Source organism: Saccostrea cucullata, unplaced genomic scaffold (assembly GCF_032062105.1).
Source record: "Saccostrea cucullata isolate Sc308-1 unplaced genomic scaffold, CSIRO_AGI_Scuc_v1 ctg4810, whole genome shotgun sequence".
Classification (NCBI taxonomy): Eukaryota; Metazoa; Mollusca; class Bivalvia; order Ostreida; family Ostreidae; genus Saccostrea; species Saccostrea cuccullata.
In genome coordinates this window covers 28,520-50,761 of record NW_026938063.1, presented here as the reverse complement: position 1 = coordinate 50,761, position 22,242 = coordinate 28,520, and the positions used below count along the sequence as shown (strand labels likewise).

At 33.0% G+C, this 22,242-nt stretch overlaps 1 protein-coding gene across 1 annotated transcript; it reads left to right on the top strand.

Annotated features, from left to right (window-relative positions):
• Positions 1–36: 36 nt before the first annotated feature.
• On the top strand, positions 37–21,007 carry LOC134249346 (carboxypeptidase D-like). The gene is made up of 26 exons (XM_062731704.1): positions 37–880; positions 1,839–1,981; positions 2,381–2,550; positions 3,017–3,109; positions 4,815–5,203; positions 7,491–7,682; positions 7,796–8,079; positions 8,267–8,366; positions 8,910–9,039; positions 9,244–9,426; positions 9,620–10,014; positions 10,466–10,620; positions 10,788–10,876; positions 11,002–11,218; positions 11,449–11,557; positions 13,354–13,509; positions 14,656–14,824; positions 15,066–15,258; positions 16,713–16,848; positions 17,155–17,283; positions 17,416–17,520; positions 18,484–18,515; positions 18,681–18,812; positions 18,991–19,179; positions 19,278–19,386; positions 19,637–21,007. Exons 1-26 carry the CDS (start codon positions 37–39, stop codon positions 19,870–19,872), a joined length of 5,079 nt encoding a protein of 1,692 aa, XP_062587688.1. The 3' UTR covers positions 19,873–21,007.
• Positions 21,008–22,242: the final 1,235 nt, after the last annotated feature.

Sequence of the window (22,242 nt, the reverse complement as noted above, 5' to 3'; positions counted from 1 at the left end):
AATTAGTCTAACCCTCAGTAAAAAAAAAATGACAATATGCGGGATTGTAGACGTGTAATGGATAGAAAAATGCATCACATTGTTCTTTATTTCGTTATTTTTCTTCATTTTGATTATTTGACAGCTTCGGGAACTGACGGAACTATTGACTTTTCTAAGTATCACCATTATGAGGAACTGTCGAAGTTTCTTCATGACATGGCGTCTAAATACCCTAAAATATCTCGCCTTCATACCATCGGTAAAAGTGTGAAAAACAGAGACTTACTTGCTCTTCAGATTACAGACAATATAGAAGGAGTGGAACCTGGTGAACCTATGTTCAAATACGTTGGCAACATGCACGGAAATGAAGCGATAGGGAGGGAAATTCTCATTTATCTTATTCAGTATCTCCTTGAACACTATGAAAAAGATGATAGAGTCACTGCTCTGGTGAAAAATACAAACATTTATATCATGCCCACCATGAATCCTGATGGTTTTGAAAATGCAGTTGAAGGTCAATGTGATGGAGAGGTTGGGAGGGAAAATCAAAATAATGTGGATCTTAACAGAAATTTTCCTGATCAGTTTGATGGAAACCCAAGGAATCACGAAATACAACCAGAAACTAAGGCATTGATGGATTGGATTGAAGGACAACAGTTTGTTCTTTCTGCAAATCTTCATGGGGGGAGTGTAGTGGCTAGTTATCCTTTTGATGATTCCGCTGACCATAGGATGAGTGGAGAGTACAGCGCGGCTCCAGATGATGCTGTATTCAAACAACTTGCGCATGTTTATGCTAACAACCATAAAACAATGAAGTCTGGGAGACACTGTGGAGATAACTTTCCAGATGGTGTTACTAATGGTGCACACTGGTATGATGTCCCAGGTACTTGCACTTTTTGTTTTGTTCTGCTAATTTATTACACTTCACTATATCATGTATATTATGCAAGAATACTGGGATTATAGCTCAGGAAACAGTTGCATGCACATGTAGTTTTTTTTTTTTTTACAGATATTAGAAATATTGATATCCTTGAACACTATACAGGATTCTATAAGTATGAGGACAGTTGTTTTCTTTGCAACATGAAAAGTGCTGTTTATATATTACTAAATGTGACATTGCAGGTCATCAAAGTACATGCATGGCTGTAAACATGGTGATAAGGGCATGTCAAATTATTTTGACATAAAATAATAATATTCTGAGCATTATGTTGAAATATATGCTGCATTAATTTTACTCAGTCCACAAGCTTTCTGGTAATCCCTTCTAATTAAATGAAAATGTTTTATCATCCCCCCCCCCCCCATTTTTGAAGTCTGTTGTTGAAAATTTACAACAAAGATTTATGTAAAAAGTGGCAAAATTTCAAACTGAATATAATCCTAAATAAGTAAGGATGAACATGATAAAAAAACATTTCTTTACTGTCATTTACTGGCGAAAAAAAGGAAGAAGAGAAAAACACAGAAATTCCTATAACCTGTCAGCTAGCACTTAAGGATTTCCACAAAAATACTGTACATCACTAAATTTTCATGACACCTTATTTTTTTGAGATAGTCATTGACTCTTGATTAGCCAGACAAAATTTTCACGAATTGTGGTTATTGCTCTATATAATTTTAAGGAATACTATCATATGCGAGAATTAAATTTTCTCAAAACCTAAATAAGAGCACACTGTCTCGCGTAATTACGTGAAAGTAAAGTTCTCACGAATAAATATTGATTTACAGTATTTAAAAAAAAAAAATGTTTCCTGTTACTCTAGAAAAAAAATATTGTTTGTTTATAATACATGTATTGATATACTTGTATATTTTTGCTGCTGTAGGTGGAATGGAAGACTACAATTATCTCCACAGTAATTGTATGGAGATTACCATTGAGCTGTCTTGTTGTAAATATCCTAAAGCATCCCATCTGAAAGAAGAATGGTACAACAATAAAGAGTCATTGTTGTCCTTCATGGAACAGGTTGGAAATGAAATAATTTTATCATCTGTCTCTTTTAGCAGTGTTTAGTATGGTGTCAAACTCTAAATATTTTGTGAGTCAACATACAATTGGAAAAATGATAAGGTAGTATTAACTCTCAAAAGAGAAAGAATATAGTTTTTGAACTAATCAGTAGTCTGTATTTCTTTTGGTATAATAATTTCCTGATATATTGCAAGGTGTATGAACATGAGTTGTGGTGATGAATTTAGTGCACAGCACATGCATAATACAGGTGTTTTTAAAGAAAGTGTATTTAATCAAAGTTAATACAGAATAGTTGAAAACTGCATGGTATCATATGAGCCTTACTGTTACTAATGAATAGATCAGATGTTTTGAAATATGGCCATTCTTTAATGTTTATTTGTTGAATAGGTGCATAAAGGAGTAAAAGGGTTTGTCCAGGATGCAGAGACAAAGAATGGATTAAGAAATGCTGTGATTATGGTGGAAGGAATCAAGCATAACCTCACCTCCTCCTTCTTTGGGGACTACTGGCGACTTCTGGTACCCGGTACTTACAAGATAACAGCTGTAGCTGCAGGGTATGTACTGTCCCAAGCTTAACCAAACATAAGAAATTTTAATTTACACAATACAGTTAACAAGGTCAAGCTTTCTTTGATCACTATAAGTATTGCAAAAATAATGGTACACAAAATGTTATTGAAAATTTCAAAGCAAAACAAAATTTACAGTTACTTCTGTTAACCGAATACCAGGTAATGAGATTTTCAATAGAATTCTTTAAATAGAATTCAGTTATAGGCATTTGTGTTGTTATAATGCATTTACAATATATACCTAAACTAAACACTATAGACTAGTAGATAACTTACCAATTGGTACTAGATATACAAACGGGTTTGTAATAAAAGATACAGTCATACTTCAACATTTCAAATGCACAGTGAGAGATGAAATTTATTTATATATTTGTATTGATGAACTTTCTTATTCCAAAATATTTGTTAAGTGACACTAACAACACAATTTTTTGTTTGAATACAGCTACCAACCACAGACAAAAAGTGTGTCCGTGAATGCTGGACCAGCTACTGAGATGAGTTTTATGTTGGTTAAAAGAGCAACTGATAGGAACAGGTAACCTGTTTTCTTTTACTTCAAAGGTTTACACTTTGTCATTCTATGGGTACACTGTTATAGAAAACGAGAAATAAATTCAGCTCTTGACAGTTTATTTTGATTAAATTAAAGCTACAGCATAGAGGATTAACTGAAATGTAAATATAATATTAATAAGACCGATTTGAAATGCTTTACTGTGGTGGATTTTACTGAGAAATAAATCCTTCATTAGGAAATTGGTGCTTAGAATGTTTAAGATTAAAAAAAAAATATTTACCCCAATACTTAACACCCCCAAAGTTTTAGCTTTAAATATACTGATTTATGAGGGTACATGCTCTAACTCTTCCCTTCTTCATAAGGCCCATTGGTATCTTGTCTTTTTGTGTCTCTTTGACTTTTTGTAATCCAAACAAATCACAAAGATTTGCTATTATTACTTGTACCATAATTAACATATGGCAGTGTTATTAATACATGTAGTTACAAACGTTTCTTTGCTTGGAACCTAACTTTGGTTTTTTTTAAATAAAGGGCATGTAATCATCAAAGCTCAAGTGCTTGTACATGTAGTTTTTTCAGTTAATTAGATAAAATCATGCTAAGCTTGAGGCATGATTTCTTTGCACTGAATAAAACAATTGTGAGGTTTTCAAGCTATTCTCAGTTTTTCTGTTTAAAGTGCAACAGATCCATTCCTACTCCATCCCAGGTAACCTTGTATGTAGTTATGTGAAATGTCATTTTTCTTTTGCAGACTTGGAAAGATAATGTCGAAATGACGACAGTGTTTTGTATAAATATGCTATTAAAAGTCTGTTGCACTTGCGCATGCGAGCTCATCCTACACAAGTGTTTGAGTTTTGTTTTTTATAAATCACCTGTGCTTATTTCAACTGGTGATTTTGAACAAAAGTGACAGATGTTTATTACCTTCCTTCTTTCTATTTATAAAACTGCTTCATTGTATATTATGAATGTACCTTCAATTAAGCTTCATCTGGGATTTGGGAAAGGTGACATAATAATGGAAGATGTTTGGGAGATGGAGGGAAGATGGTCTATCTTTAAGTCTTTAAGTCAGAAATGATAAAATCCACAATGATTTTTTTTTAATTTTTATGTGTATTATTACATTTATTGATTCATGTTTTAGCTCATTACTACTAATCTTTATTGCCCAAGACATGCATCTTTAGCATTATAAGTTAATATAACATACATCAAAGTAGGTTGAGTGGCATGGTAATATAAACATAATTATGTAGTATATAATATTAGGTTGCAATAAAATTTAGTAATGCATTTGTACATGTAAACAGTTAATAAACTTTAGCAATACATGTACATGTATACAGTTTCTACATAAACAGTGCAATCTAGACAGAAAATGATTTTGTGACACTTTGACATACTTCAAAATCGTGTTGTAGGTAAATACCTAAATTGCACAGTTCCTTAATTTTTTTTTACACCGAGCAGCTGTATTAGCCAGAAACTCAAGTGAGCTTCTCTGATCGAAGTCTGTTCATCAGTCCATCTGACTTTGGTTTCATTTGTCAGTCTGTAAACCATGGGGTCAATTTCAACCACACCTCTCACAGAGTATCTTTGGGTAAAGAGAAATAGCAATTATTCAAATGAAGAACCAAACCCCTTTTTCTCTTAGAATGAGAGATGATAAGTTTTCTAATTTTCTTTTGTATCATTTTTTACGCAGCAATGTACCAAAGGTAGAGGAGAGTAAACCAACAACACAGGAACCAGTAAGTACCAAATCCCCTACAACTCCCACAGACAAATCCCAAAACACTCCTACTCCCGTGGTACCCACAACCTTAGACACCAGTATACCCGAGGGACCTGACACCCTGGAAACCTTGGTCCAACACATCAACAAAATCAAGGACTACTCACACAGGGAAAAGGTCAACTTCATTGAACCAAAGGAATTCCACCACCACAATTACGAAGATATGGAAAAGTTTATGACACGTTTTAATAAGAAGTATCCAAATATTACTAAACTGTACAGTATTGGACTTAGTGTACAAGGCAGACATTTATGGGTGTTGGAAATCACTGATATCCCTGGAAAACATGAACCTGGTTAGTAGATAATTCCATGTTTATGTATAATATATATATACTGTAGATCACTAAATTTTGGCGACACCTTATTTTCGCGAGATAGTCATTGACTCTTGATAAGCGAGACAAAATTTTCGCGAATTGTGGTTATTGCTCTATATATTCTTAAGGAACACACATGTACTATTATACGCGAGAATTAAATTTTCATGAGCACACTGTCTCGCGTAATTATGCGAAAATAAAGTTCTCGCAAATAAAAAGTGATTTACAGTATACATCTATGGCAGATAAGTGGAAGATATTTATGGTTTTTGAGTAACCCAACTCAAAATGTATTTAAACATTATATCTAAAATTCCCTTTGTCTGTCATGTTACTAATGGTTTATTTATCAGTGTGTATGTTTGAACAAACTTGATTTAGTATTTATTTATCCATAAAGTCAGTAATTGCTCTTGAATGGATGATGCACCATTTTGACTTTGACCAAGGACACCTGATAGATGAGGGTCACTGAATACCTCTGTTTGACCTGTAAACTTGGTATAAAGCATCCTTGGGTGATGGTCATTTAAATTGTTAAGTTGAGGTAGTCTCTGTTTGCCTTGTTCTTCAAATTATGTGTCCTTTAACCTTTGATTAAGGTCTTTCACTCATTGTTTTATACTCTTAAAGAGGAACAGAAAAAAAAATTGTATTAGAAATGAATAAATGTATTCATTGATTTAAGTTTGACTATTGTAATCCCATTTTTAGCTCATGACCCCCGGGGAAGGCTCGGGGCCACAATGGGGAATCAAATTTTTATATAGAAATATATAGGAAAAATTTTGAATTTTCAACTTCTTCTCAAGAACCACTGGGCCAGAAAACCAAACTTGCCAAAAGCATCCTTGGGTGAATGTAAATTCTAAGTTGTTCACATCATGACCCCTGGGCCACGCCCTCATTCAATGGGGAGATAAAGTTTTAATAAAATATTTTGGAAAAATGTTTTAAAAATCTTCTTCTCAAGAACACAGTGCCAGGAAGGATGAAACTTATGTGGAAGCATCCTGGTATAATGTAGATTCAAATTTGTTCAAATCATGACCCCCGGGGGAAGGGCGGGGCCACAATGGGGAATCAAAGTTTTACATAGAAATATATAGGAAAAATTCTTTAAAAATCTTCTTCTCAAGAAAAACAAAGCCATAATTGATCATATTTATATGGAAGCATCCTGGTAGTGTAGATTCAAGTTTGTTCAAATCATGACCCCCGGGGGTAGGGCGGGGCCACAATGGGGAATCAAAGTTTTACATAGAAATATATAGGAAAATTCTTTAAAAATCTTCTTCTCAAGACCCACTGGGCCAGGAAAGCTGAAACTTATGTGGAAGCATCCTGGTATAATGTAGATTCTAAATTGTTCAAATCATGACCCCCGGGGGAAGGGCGGGGCCACAATGGGGAATCAAAGTTTTACATAGAAATATATAGGAAAATTCTTTAAAAATCTTCTTCTCAAGAACCACTCTGCCAGGAAAGATGAAACTTATAGGGAAGCATTCTGGGGTAGTGTAAATTCAAGTTTGTTCAAATCATGACCCCCAGGGGTAGGGCGGGGCCACAATAGCCGCTCAAAGTTTAATATAGAAATATATAGGAAAATTCTTTAAAAATCTTCTTCTCAAGAACCACTCTGCCAGGAAAGATGAAACTTATAGGAAAGCATCCTCAGGTAGTGTAGATTCAAGTTTGTTCAAATCATGACCCCCGGGGGTAGGGCGGGGCCAAAATGGCCGACCAAAGTTTTACATAGAAATACATATGAAAGATATATTAAAAATCTTCTTTAAATTCAGAACCACTGTGGCCAGGAAGGATCTTATATGGAACCCATCCTTCAAAATGTATTTAAACATTATATCTAAAATTCCCTTTGTCTGTCATGTTACTAATGGTTTATTTATCAGTGTGTATATAGGAAAATTCTTTAAAAATCTTCTTTATCCATAAAGTCAAAGCTCTTGAATGGATGATGCATATTTATATGGAAGGACACCTGATAGTGTAGATTCACTGAATACCTCTGTTTGACCTGTATTTCTAAGAATGACCTTGACCAAAATGGCCAACCAAAGTTTTACATAGAAATATGTAGGAAAATTCTTTAAAAATCTTCTTCAAAATAGCAAAGCCTTGATTGGTCTTTCACTCATTGTTTTATATTTTCAAGAATAAAAAAATTTCTAGAAATGGTAAATGTATTCATTGATTTAAGTTTGACTATTGTAATCCCATTTTTTTTAATTATTAGGAGAACCAGAATTCAAGTATATTGGAAATATGCATGGCAATGAAGTTGTTGGAAGGGAAATTCTCCTCAACCTTATTCAGTTATTGTGTGAAAATTACAACAAGAACCATTTCCTGACTCTGATGGTCAATTTAACAAGGATCCATATAATGCCCTCAATGAATCCAGATGGATATGAAGTAGCAGAAGAAGGTGGAATATTTATCAATAAAATATAAGTAGAATTTCAGATAATAGAAAATTGGTTAATTTTTTCATGTCTTAGTTTGAATATCTAGCTATAACTTGTTTAACTGTGTCAACAGGTGATGTACAGGGAGTTCTTGGGAGACCAAACGCTCATGGCATTGACCTGAACCGGAATTTCCCTGACCAGTACCAGACCACTCAGATCAATAAACACCAGGAACCGGAAACCCAGGCCGTCATGTCCTGGTTACAGAAATACCCCTTCGTCCTGTCAGCTAACCTACATGGGGGGTCACTCCTGGCTAACTTCCCCTATGATGATACTCGAAGTGGTTATTCCGTCTACAGCAAGTGTCCAGATGATGCAGTTTTTAAAGTTATTTCAGAGGCTTACTCTTTGGTAATTCTTTTTTTGATAAATAAAAAGAATCTTTTCCTGCTCTATCCTTTATGTAGCGAGACATCGGACACACTTTTGTCTAGTACTTTCCTGATACATAGCTGGCTTAAAAACTGTGAACTAAAAAATGTTGATTGAAATCTTTTGACTATTATGGGTAAGGTAAGATTTATCTTTTCATTTTCAGGCTCATTCCACAATGCATCAAGGACATCCCTGTCCACAGATTGATGGTGAATACTTTAAAGATGGAATAACTAATGGAGCTCAGTGGTATAGTGTGTCTGGTGAGTTCATCCATAGGATCCTATAACCATATTGAAATGTGCTACACAAACATCAGAGATAAACGTGTATGTTGTGTTATTCTTTGGAATGAATGGTACAGTCAATCCTTGTCAATTAGCTTTTGCTCCAAAGCTTATTGTACAAAATTTTATTGGTAAAGCATCCAAATTATAGAAATGTACTACCTGTATAAATAGTTTGGCTGATAGAAATGAAATTCTTTTCTCAAAAGTTCATACAGAAAATGAAATTCAGATTGTTGGTATCTGACCCTAAGGCCATAAAACTTGAGATGGAGTCACTTAATTTCAGTCTCACTTTTACAATAGAAATTTAAACTGGAAAAACGAGACAGATCATATGTGAGCTGTCCAAGTTTTCTGACCCTTGGGCCTGAATTACTGATACTGAACAATATAGAATTGTATCCCATTTCATTACTTTCAGCATTCCTCTTTTTATCCTGCTTTAAAGGAAAGGCATGTTTTTCATTGCGTTTTTAATATACTTCTTTAATGCATTACAATATATGAATATTTCAGGTGGAATGCAAGACTGGAATTACTTACACACAAATTGTTTCGAGATAACAATAGAACTTGGCTGTACAAAATTTCCATTGACCAAAGACCTGCCAAGTTACTGGGCTGCCAATAAATTTGCCTTACTAGAATTGACAAATTTCAGGGCAGGTAATTACTGTGTGTTCAATTTATTAATGTGTAGAATGATAATACCAGCTTAATTTCAATTTTTAGTTTTCCTTTTATCTCATAAAGGATATAAAATCGGACACTGTGAGAAACTTGAAATCAGCATATTTCATTTTTACTTTTGTGGGGGCAAATATATGCAATTTCTGGTATTGTTCATACCATTTATAACAAAGGTACATAAAGGGGTGAAGGGCTTTGTTATGGACACCCACCCAGACAGTCCGCTGGTGAATGCAGCCATTTCTGTGGAGGGTATAGATCATCAGATTCACACGGCCAGTGATGGGGACTACTGGAGGTTACTGGCCCCGGGGAACTACAAAATCACAGCCTCACATGAAGGGTACAGCTCTGTTTGTAAATTACATGTGAAATGTTTTGACTGAAAGTCTGAGAAAAAAAAAGTGAAAAAGAAATGCATATTTATACATTATTTACTTGCCTCAAAAAAAAAAGATCATAAAGGAAAAACAAAATAAAACAATAGGATAAACTAGAATGGGTTTTATGTTGAGCTGTATTAACTTCTCTTACAGTTACAATTCACAGACCATTCAAGTCCATGTAACCTCTGATGTGGCAGTTGAGGTCAACTTCACATTGACCCGAAATGAACTTGACCAGTGGTCACAGAGCCAGGACTTTGATATCAAGGAAAACATGGAGAGAGTTTACACAAACAGCACAGATCTTCTGGCAGAGATGAGAAGTTTAGCTGAAGGTCATCCAAAAATTATGGAGGTCACAGTACTTCCCACAAACATGAAAAGATCGGTTTCACCAAATGCACCCTATATGGTCCATTTGTCAGCTAATTTAGATAAACATGAAGATGAGAAGCCACATGTACTTCTGATTGGAGGGTTTTATGATGGCAAAAGTCCAGTGGGGGCTCAGTTATTAACAAGATTTATCCGACATCAAATAAAAGGTGAGGGTTATACATGTTCAATGTACATATATTTGTATGTTCTTTTCTTCAGATATAATGTTCTTTTAGAAAATGTAGTTCAATCTAAAATATGTTTTGGCTTTTGAAACACAGGACAAGTAAGATTGTCTCTGATCTTTAAGTGATAAATCTAATGCTACCAAACATTCACATGCATTTTATGAACATGAAGGTGCAATACATGTAATTTTTTCTCTGAGATTTAGATACAAAATCTATGATAATGTTGACAGAGGATCAGTAAGCTTTAGGAATTAAGTGAGTTTTATGAAAATCAACTTGAATTTGAATCTTGCATAATAAATAAAAGCCCTTTTTTATAGCACTGAGTGTCACTAAGTGGCACGAAATAGAAATAGACACACCTTGTGCCTTGAGTGACGTAATGAATTCAGTACAATATTCAAATTATTTTTGTATATAATTGTAGGTTACGAAATGAAAAATTCGGAAACCATGAAGATGTTTCAGGATATTCACCTTCACATCATTCCAAACATTAACGTCCCAACTCTAGAGGAGGAGATAAAACTCTCTCAGAACCATAGCTGTGTTCCAGAGCCTAATGGACTAGTGTTTAATACTGTAGGTCTTAATGTTAAACAATTAGTTTCACTTTCCTGCTTTGATTTAGATGTAGTTATTAATAAAATTTAAATCTGTGGTTGATATGCACATTATGCAGTTTAGTTGTTAAAGACTCAACCAAAAATATAGCTGTTATAATTATCTTTGATTTTGTAATATTGCAGACTCATCCTGCAAGTTTGCTACATCAGTTGAAAGAACAACACAAGTTTGATGTCATTTTCACTGTTGACTCTGGTGGTCTTTTCATAATGTAAGTTCATCTGCAATAGATGATTTAAAAACTTTCTACATCATAAATGATTCTAGCACAGTTTTAACACTTCAATCAAGCTTCATTTTCCCTAAACAAACATTTGAATGTTTTTCTCTGTTTAGGATGCCCTATGAGAGATTACATAATAACGCAGCAGCAACAGAGGATGAGGAGGTATTCCAGTCGCTTGCCCATGCTTTTGCCGACAAATACCCTGAGATCTATCAGCCAGATGCCTGTATAACCTCACCTAATCACGGCATCTTCCACGGGGCAGAACTCCACAGTCAAACATCAGGCATCCTTGATGACATGTATACAAACGGCCATTCCTACATGGTAAAATTTACTGTTTTCAACAATGATTAAATTCATGTACATGTATCTGGCTGAAAATTTAAACTACAGTTAAAAGCTATTATACTGTACAAATTTGTTCAGATTCACAAGGTGGTCAGAAAATTTGAATGGGAGTAATTATTTAAATGTGATCCTTTTCTCACCTTGAATAGATTTATTGAGTTTGATTTTAATATACTGTATAACTTTTTGCTGTGTATATATATCAGATATCTGCCTTTGTGAGCTGCTGTAGACTTCCACCTCCTGACCAGTTACCAGACCTATGGATGAAAACTATGCAGCCACTAAAACAGCTGGTACTGAGAAGTCAACAGGGTATGTTACATGTGTACCTTTTTGTCTTTTTTCTTCTTCTTTTCCTTTATTTTGGAAGTTTAAATTTGCAGGTGTTTTAATTCAAGATTTTTGGCTATAAGCAATAAGAAATTTTATGAAGCTGTGCAAACATCAACATTAAACAGGTCTTAAAATAATTATATTTTAATAAATATCAATCCTGTCTAATAAATATGAAACTTTATTAAGGATCAGGCCTTTCAAAATCTGCCGGTACCCGGTCTTTTAAAATAATTCGTTCATGGTACCGGCCAAAATATTAAGTGGAGAAAAAAAAATCGCGTATACGATAGGCCCTACCATGTTTTACACAAGCTTTGTAATATTCTTAGACCGTAATGTTATCTAATAACGTTTTTGATTGGTTAGTCAAGAAGATCATTAAAGCGTTTGAATAAATGAAACAAAAGAGATTGCGTAACGCGTCTTATAGATCTTGTCGAAAACGAAAGTAGATTTCGACCCGTCAAATTCCTTTGTCACTGATTTTGACAAAAGCTAATGACTATGGATATATTTTAAATAAATACGGCCAAAAAAAATAAAAATAGGAATCCAGGTGTCAGAAATAAAAGTGTCAATTTAAAGCCATGGTAATGAGTTTCACAAAAGATTTTAAGATACAAGGAACTAGACCGTGGAAAGTCTTCAACACAATTGACCGTGTTTCAATAGGTAGTTCTTTGACCACCTCTGTACATTTTGATAGCCTCAACTCTTCAAATTTAAGTGTCAAAACCCGCAGCTGATGATATAAATTTCTTACAGTCTTAAATATCTGCAACTTTCTGATGAAACAAAAGGACATAAAACAGAAACTATTTCTTTTGCCATACATTTAATTCTTTGATTCAGCAGTTTCCTAGTGGTCAATAGAATGACCTTGCGGACGTTTACATTCTTCCCAGTATTGTAACCATAAAGCGAGGGAGTCATACCTAATTTTTTTTTGTCTCCAATTTTATGTCATCTTTGTGTAATTTACACATGTATATTATTTTATATGTACATGTACCAGTACATGAAAAATATGCTGATCGAATTTATTGGTACATGCTATGAAACATATAGTGCTTCTTCTAATTTTTTTTTAATCTGCACTTTAATGTAGAACAGAAATGAATTTCATTTAATGCAAATACAATTTCATTTCTCTTTTATTAAATTTAAATTTTGAATTTCCATTTCCTTTTTTATATTTAAAACATACCACTTACAACTCAAACCTTGCAAAATTTTTTGAACAAATATATATAAACATTAATATAGCATAGAACTAAGAAGTTTTACCTAAATCTTATTGTTACTCTGCTCAAATAACCAATTTTTCTATGTAATTCCACCCATCCAGTGCTAAATTTCACATGTAAAGTGTATTGACCAAAAATAAACTTGGAAACATGGCATAAAAATAACACTGATAACAGCATACTTCTATGTGTCTAGAAACCAGGAAATGCTGTCTGGTGGCTTCTAAATTTCAAAATTTTTCCGGGGGGGCATATGAAGTCACGCCTTCCGCGTTCGCCGAGTGGTACCTCCTATTTTTGATAAAGTACCACCTGGTTCAAATCTTTTTGAAAGCCCTGAAGGATGCATTAGTACATGTGTATAATGTAAATGTATTGTAGTCCCTTAGGAAACATTAGCTTCCCCTATCTCTGTTTGAAAGCTAGTTGTACTATTTGTTTGTCATTTGATATGTATAAGCTTTTTAAGTACCTGTACGATTTTATGAAATAAGAAAAGTTACAATTGTGTTTTGTATTTATCAGGTGTATCTGGACAAGTTTTAGACAGCAGTGGTAGAGTGGTGAAGAACGCCACTATAACAGTTGATAGTAAGACTGGAGTGTTTACAGCAGCTGATGATGGCCATTTCTACATTCCCCTTACACAGGGGGTACAGACTATACACATCAAAGCTGAAGGTACACACAGGCTACATTTAAACAGTATTAACAGACTTACAAACTTGTCAATAGTGCTGTTTTCCAGAGGAATTCAAGTTGTACTGTTGATATAAATACCAATCTTATCAAAGGATTCAATGGAATAAATATTTTCATGCATCTTCAATTGAAAATATGGGTGGGGTAAAAAAAAAGAGTAACATATGAAGTACAGTTGAGCCTCATTCATCCGGATGCTTTGGTTCCTTTTCAATTTGTACAGATATGTGAAGCGTCCGGATATCTGAATTACCAATTAAACAAGACAATGTAACATTAAAAAAATTCTGTTCCAATGAAAAGTCATCCGGATACTGAAGCATCCAGATATCTGGCGTCTGGATATCTGAAAGTCCACTGGGCAGTGATGTCATGTAGGGTTACCTAGTGTCAAGTCTGTATATTTAGAGAAAAAAATGTCTGTACATTTGTTCTGGTTTGGTTTCTTACTGTAAGAAGTAGTATGGGAAGGATGTAGGTTTTAGCATTTGCTCCATATGTTGCCTGATCATATGTTATGGATTTGAAATCAATTTTGAAGGTTTATAAGAAATCACATGTATTTCAGAAGGGCTTGGGATTGACTCTTAAAGTTTTAGAGCGAATTTTTTTTTCTACAAATAGAGTTTAAAATTCTTTGCAACAACTTGAGAAGGTTTTAACTTTGAGATCAAATGTACATTTTATCAATATGTGTAGGAGAGATGAATGATTCTATTGAGATTGCTTTGAGAACGGATTGAAAGGGCCTGATTTGTTTTTCTTAAAATATTTTTTGTGTCAGAGCACAAAGAATTGTATAAACTAAGATGAGAACAGATTTAAAGTTTCGCATCTGAACATAAAAAAATTGGCAATATCGTGGTTTCATCAATATTCGTTGAGCACAAATTTTCGAGGAATTTGTTGTTGAGCAGATCCATGAAATTCAATGTTCATTGAATTGAGAAATATGATATTCATTTGTATAGGCAATGCTTTAGTCCACGAAATTACGTATCCTTGAAGTTGTCTGTTTTACAAAATCCACGAAAATTGATGGCAACAAAAATTGATGAAACCACAGTATTTGCAATGGCATCCTTGTCTTATTGACACATGAATATTGAATTATTTAATTATTAGGATATGAGCCACAATCACACCAAGCTGTTATCCAGAGAGATTCTACCTCTGCAGTACAGGTACGACTAAATACAGAACTGAAGGAGATGGGGTACCACACAGAAGCTGCCATGAAGGAATTCCTCCTGAATGTCTCCAGACAGTGTCAGGAACTGGTCAATATCCACAGGTAAATGTTACCACAAGTAAATATAATATAAATATTGAAATTCAGGGGACCAACTTTTTTTCAGTGTAAGTGAAGTTTTAAATGAGTCCACCAGGTATTAGGATTTGATCACATGACTAATTTTATTTCATATCCCAGTGAAACTATAAAAATGATGTCATATTTCTTAAGAAAGACAAGTAGGCTGTTTCTCATAAATCAAGAGAAAATCCATACTTATTAGTCTTATTATGTGTTTCAGCCTTGGAAAATCTTCAAATAACAAAGATATATGGATGCTGGATTTTGGAAGTAAAACGAAAACACATACCTCCCAAACACATATGCTGTTTTTGGCTGGTATCCATGGTAATGAAGCTGTTGGGCCAGAGATCTTGGTGCAGCTGGCCAGTGAGCTGTGTGAATCGTACGGAAAAGATTCTGTTTTAACAAAGGTATGATTCAGATGTGCAGCATTACTCTGAAACACTTAGTTCACTGTTAAAGGACATACATCATAAAAAATTAACAGCAATTTAGTGAAAAGCAAAATTTTATATTTCTTGTTTACATTCAAAAACCAAGTGCTGACATATTATGTGCATCTAACTGACAGTAAAGGGACAAAGGGTTAATGAGTTAAATACGATGGCCGATATCAGCCTGTCTAAAATAAAATTACACGACCTATAATTTTGTCTTTTGTACATGTACATTTCTTGAAATTTGTACATGTACATAATAAAAAAAAGTTCTTTCGCGAAAAGACAAAATGTACATGTACAATTCTTAAAAGTTGACAAAAAAATCTATAGCGGTATAATTAGCATACTTCTACTTGACGTTTGATAACCTGAACGCAATAAATAAAAGATAATGGTTCCTTCGTAATGCACACGTGGGAAATATCAATTAAAGTATGTTTCTGAACTTTTATTTGTTACATTTTCAAAGAAAGTGGCTCCCATCAGTCACGTACCTCAAATCACTTGACACTAATCTAGTGTTTCGGCGGTTTGATATATATGAGGTTCATGATTTTTATAGTATATTGATTAGCTGCAAATCCGCCATCATCAAGAGCCTATTTTCACATTTGTTACACAGGTTATGAAATTAGCAAGGACAAAAGCATATCACTCAAGTTCATATTGGGTTGAATAACACAATAGTTTATTCTGGGAGGATTGTATTGCAATTCTCTATGAATATAAAAGTATTTTATTAATTCTTATACCTCAGTTTCATTGGTAATTTTATGGTAGCGAATATATCGCATACAGAATGGGGTCCTTAACTAAGAACCCATCGCATAATCAATTATTTGTTTTTAATATTTGCATGGAATTCAAATATATTACTTTCTGGTATATATGTGTGTATGGTCCATCTCTATTTGCTTGTATAAAAACACATTTTTTCTGTCTTCATCTCTTAATCGCTGTTCAAATATTCACGTCTTCCGGTCTACGTTGATATTACGTGATTTATTTTTTGAGGGGTATCAGAAGTCAAGTGTAAGAATCGGATTCTTATTTCTAATTGTAATTTTAAATAAAAGAATTGTACTTGTAATTGTAATTATGGTGACAAAATCTTTTATATATACCGCTATAGATTTTTTTGTCAACTTTTATGAATTGTACATGTACATTTTGTCTTTTCGCGAAAGAACTTTTTTTATTATGTACATGTACAAATTTCAAGAAATGTACATGTACAAAAGACAAAATTATAGGCCGTATTAACTTTTTTTATTTTGTACATGTACAAATTTCAAGAAATGTACATGTACAAAAGACAAAATTATAGGTCGTGTAATTTTATTTTAGACAGGCTGATATCGGCCATCATAGTTAAAGGAGATTCATTGAATTGATCAGTTATTTCTATCCCTACAAATTTACAGATGGTGAACATATCTATGGTTCATGTCCTCCCGGTCCTTAACCCAGACGGAGCCGTAGTTGCTTCCCCTGATGGCTGCAGTGACACCAAGGGCCAAAACAATGCCAAAAATGTCAACCTACTTTTTGACTTCCACAGTATGTACAGTCACAATATTGAAGCTTAATAAATTTTAGTTTACCTCTACCACTAATGATTCTACTCTAATTTTAAAATATAACCACAATACCAAGACAGTATTTTTTCCACAAAACATGTAAATTTGACCCCACCTAAACAAGTGATTTTACAATATTAAGTGCTTTTTATTTCTAGCGCTAATGACAATTCGCAAAATTTTGAAACATAAAAATTAGCAGCTTTTTGACCTAAATTCGCAAAAATAAATTGACGTAAAAATTTCCAGATTTATGGTACTACTTATATACAAATTATGGTTACAGCTGATGATAACAGGAAGAGCGAGGTACAACCAGAGACCCGTGTATTGATGGATTGGATGATGAAGGTCCACCCTACATTGACATTCTTGTTTAGAAGTGGATACCAGGGGGTCAGAACTCCAGCATATGGTAAAGTTTTATAATATTGCAGTGAAATTTCTCCTCCTTTAATGTCTGTAATGTTAGAGTATATGTACATTTAAAATCAGTGTCATCTGGTCATTTCCTGTACTGATGATTTTTTTTTTAATGGATTTTTAGTGAATCTGAACCATCAGGAGAAATTAGCATTTGATAATCTTGGCAGTAAATTCACCAATATACTTTTATCAATAAAGGAAACTGGAAAGATGGACTGCCAAAAAGGTAAATTTATTATTTTGACCAGTATGATGTTTTGATACCAGTAATGTAAAGCAAATTTTTTAATTTAACTCATTATGAAAGACTTTAAAATAACATTGTCATTTGTAAAATTTCATCCATCTGTGTCTGTCAAATTTCTCTCAATAAACTATTCTTTATACAGTTATTTTTAATTGCACTTGATGCAAAAGTATATTATATCAAAAAAAATCTTTTTAGTACTGACTTTTAATTTTCATTTCTTTTGAGACCAAACTTGAAGATGATAAGTCTAAGAATTGTGTTTATGGGAGATAACTTAGATGAAACTTGCTACTTTTTAGCCGTGCTTATTGCTCAAAGAGCTATTGCCGGCTTATGTGATCCTGTTCAAGGCAGGATGTTAACCCCATAGTCGCCATTTTAAAGTTGCGTGCAAAAATATAGTTCTTACTCTCAAGCGCTTTTGAGATAATACAAACGCTAAATAAAGCAACAAAAATAAAATGAAGTTTTATCTATATAAAATAAACAGTAGTAGTAATGACTTTGAAAACTTCATAAGTCAAAGAACATAGTTCATTAGCGTAAGGATTTTTGATAATCAGTGTTACCGTAGTTCTCTACACATACAAGGTAAAGCAGGAGAGGGAACCAGACTGGCCTGTTTGTTTACATTCAGCTGCGGTACCAGATTAATTCTGATTCTTACAAAAATCCTAATGGTATTAGGATTGAAAAACTCACTGTCAGTGTCTTATCATTTTTATTGATAGTTTTAAAATAATTTTTTCATCAGAATATAAACGTGATTCATCTAAGAAATCCATTCTACTCTGTAAATGAGCCCGGCTCTCTGTACTTCTGAGTACTTTGATTAGAAATACATGTTTATGGTTTTGTATAATTTTATGATTTAATTTATAGAAAACACTACTTTAATATATTGACCTTATTTGAATTTTTCCATTATTTTAATTTTAGGCAGTGATACTTTCTCCAATAGCAGTTTTCTGGTAAGATTTAAGGTTTAAAATAGCCAATAATTTTAATGCAATTGTTAAACATGAAGTATGGCATTGGTATATCAACTAATACAGATCCAAAAGAGAGAACCTATTTGATTTAAAGATGGATAATATACATCTTGAATGATTCACTTGACATATGGACTGTTACAGGAATATGCCTATAAACACTGTCATTCCATTCCTATGGAGATTTCCACGGGATGTTGTCATCACCCCAATGAAGATCAACTCCTCAACATTTGGCATAAACTCAGGGAGCCACTGTTAGACATGGTCACAGAGGTGGGTAATACACCATATTACATATGTAATACATATACATGAGTACAGCAGATAGGTTAATATACTTTTAAAAGGCTTTGAAAGAAAGTGTTTCAGTGCTTTATATGGAAATTTCTGCTTACCAGTCATGACCAAATCAGAAAGATGAAATAGATGCATTGAACTTTTTTCTCCTCAGGCTAATAAAGGATTTACTGGAGTTGTTGTAGACAAAGAAAATAAAAAACCAATGATAAATGCCACATTACAAGTCAAGGGCCTTAGCTGGACGTACCAAGTAAACGAGGAGGCTAAATTCCATGTTTATCTTCCCCCCGGCAGCTATCAAGTCATCATCAAGTGTCATGGCTACCAAGACAAGAAGATGGTATGATTTCCTTTAATAAATGATCAGACTGAGAAGATTTTAAGATGACTTGAAATTTTATGATGTTCTGTATGTCTGCATGCTTTTGATCTACACAGAGTATTAAGGTGCCTAATACAGAAGAAGGAAGATATAATACAGTGATTCAGCTGGAATCACCAGACACCATACTGGGGTTCTCTCAGACTGCATTTATTGTCTTCACCTGTAAGTGGAACTTCACCATTCAGTTTTGTTTAGTAATGAGAATAAGAAAGTGTCTAACAGAAATGTATCCATGATGAATGTTTTATTACTAGTCACAAAAATCAAGCTTTTCTGCATGTACCAGGGTAAACTCTGTTAATTTCTCTGTAAGGTTTTATTACTTAAAGATTTAAATGGTGGAAATATACAGATTGATAGATAGATTTCCATATTGATGTTTATTAACTATTTATTCCATGTTACATTTCAGCCCTGACTATATTGGTCCTGTTGTTGTTATGTACTGGAATTATCTGTGTAAAAGCCAGAACTTCCAAAAAATCAGCAGGATTTTCCCGGCTTAAATTTGATGATGATGAAGAAGATTTTGATGAATATTATGACAATGGATCGACAAAGAAGTTCATAAACAAGGAGTACCATGACTACAGCTCAGATGAAGAAGATAATATGTTTGACAAAAAATTAATTAAGAATTCACGGTAAATTGTTAGCCATGGTTTCTTCTCGTGGTCAGATTTAAAGTTTTTGTTCTTCCAAGGAACTAAAGCAATCAATTGTTTTTCATCTATAACATGTATCAGCAAAATAATCTGTGTATAAACTTACACAAAATGGATTCTGTATTCAGCTACCAATATTGCTTTATCATGTGTCAAGGTTTATATATTTGATTTCGATGGTAATTAGATTTTTAAGTGCAATCACTTGATGTAAAAATCTTGTTTTATGGTACTGGTCAAAGACCAGAAGTAGTCTGTCCATTATCCACCTGTCTGTCTGTAAGTCTGTAAATTTCAAACAAGATTTTAATATTTTTGTTCAGTTTCAACATGACTACAATGTATAAGCACAGTGTATACAGGGACTAGTCACATTCAGGTTTTGAGCTTTTGATATCAATGAATGGTGTTATGATATTTTTCAAAAATTATTTTTTCCCCAGTATCTTATTTATTTCAATATACTTGGATCACAATAAGACTACTATAAGATGTAAACATATACATGTATTAGTGTTTCTTTGGTGAATCTATGGTTAATAAGAGTTAGAATTTTTTAAAAACATCTTTCAAAATGCTCCTTTTCTTCTAAACGTTACAAACCAGAGGAGCTGTACAGCGTTGGGGGACTTCTAGTTTTGTTTTTGTTTTCTGCTTTATAAACAGGAATAAAATATCACTCACAAGTAAAATATACTGTTCACTTCCCACTGAGGGTTTATTGTCTCGTTCCTCAACATTATCCCACTGATTTATTATGGCTCAGTTCCTCAAAAACTCGGGAAAATAATGCATATTTTATTTACCTGTACATAGCAACTGACTTTTAAAGTGTTAAGTACCAAGTGCCTATTTTCATATTTATCTAAACGGTGTGTTTTGTTCCAATTACTACATTATATACATTTATAAATAAATTAGGTGTTCGACATTTACAAAAATTTGTCTGGCATTACTTATGTTGTTATACTTCATTGTATCTTGGTGTAATTAATTCTTTAAGTTTTTCCATGAAAAGCATTTGTATTTTTTTTTTTATCTTAAACTTATTTTAACTATTGTGTGCAAAATATTTGTACATTTTCTTTTAAAGATAAATTTAATTTGAATATAATTATAATATTAAATTTGAATATCCTTGTGACTAAAAACCTATTTACTGCATGAATATATATGCATTCCTAATTATAAATTGTTGGATTTTGATTGGATAATGAAATATATACCAATTTATAGGTTTGTCCTTTAACAATAAGAAAAGGGGCATGTCCTCATTACTTTCAAATCTGTTTTCCAGTATTATACATGCATACTTTCTGGTATTATTCAGCAGAGTGTGATGACGTCCTATTGTAATGAATAAAGATACTGATGTTTAGTTACCTGTATGGGTAGTAGATGTGTAGTTTCAAGTATCGGAAGTATTCATACTAGTTCACAAATTATTGTATTTTTTTCAAATATTTAAACAAAATCTGCTTTTTTAAAGCAATTTGGTATTGATTTATATTTCCTTGTTAATAATCTATGCATTTAATGCATTTGAATAAGTAAGCATAGAACTGACACAGTATGTTTAATTTAATGATATGTTATGATACTTTGTAAAGTGTGAAAGAGGCAGGCTTTAAAACATCGATACAATCTTGTGTGAGAGAAATGTCAGGAAGATGTTTATATCTATGCAAAATTTATTAGCCTGTGATATTAATGAATAACATTCCAGATCAGTTGTTTAATATACAAGTATTTTAAAAGGACCATACATAATTTCAGGGACTCTTATTTTGAAGGAGAAACAAGTCCATATGCTCTATTGCAGGAATCCATTTTTTTAGTCTCAATTCAAATTTCTCAGTTAATCGAAAATATAAATTGCTATATATTTATATCTATGTGAAAGGACCAATATATTTTTAACATGAGAAAATTTAAAGTTACCAAACAGGGTAATTAAATTTAATCTTTATGAGGGCATGTATATAACTTTAATGTGATAGTCTTGATGAAGGCATGTAACTTGACCATAAAGAATTTATATTTGCTCAATTTTCATACCCTGTTTAATCAAATCAAAAAAAAAATTATGAATCTTTAATTCAGTTATTGTTCTCATACGGTAATATATAGACTATGACATGGTTTATTAAGATGTTTGTATTTTGTATTACATGTGTTGAAAAGTTTGTTCAGTAATTTATTGTTTGACCTGCACATAACCAAGTCAAATGAGTGGGTTTTTATCACTTATTTGACTTTGGCATGTCATTTATAATAGAACAAGATTTTATGTTAGATTTTATTTTAATAATTGTGTGTAATTGTTAAAGTTTGTAAATTCTATCCATGTCAT

Coding starts and splice junctions, on each gene's coding strand:
- LOC134249346 (XM_062731704.1), top strand. CDS start 37: ATGCGGGATTGTAGACGTGTAATGGATAGAAAAATGCATCACATTGTT. Junction 5,204..7,490: donor CCCTGGAAAACATGAACCTG/GTTAGTAGATAA, acceptor TTTAATTATTAG/GAGAACCAGAATTCAAGTAT. Junction 10,621..10,787: donor ATGGACTAGTGTTTAATACT/GTAGGTCTTAAT, acceptor GTAATATTGCAG/ACTCATCCTGCAAGTTTGCT.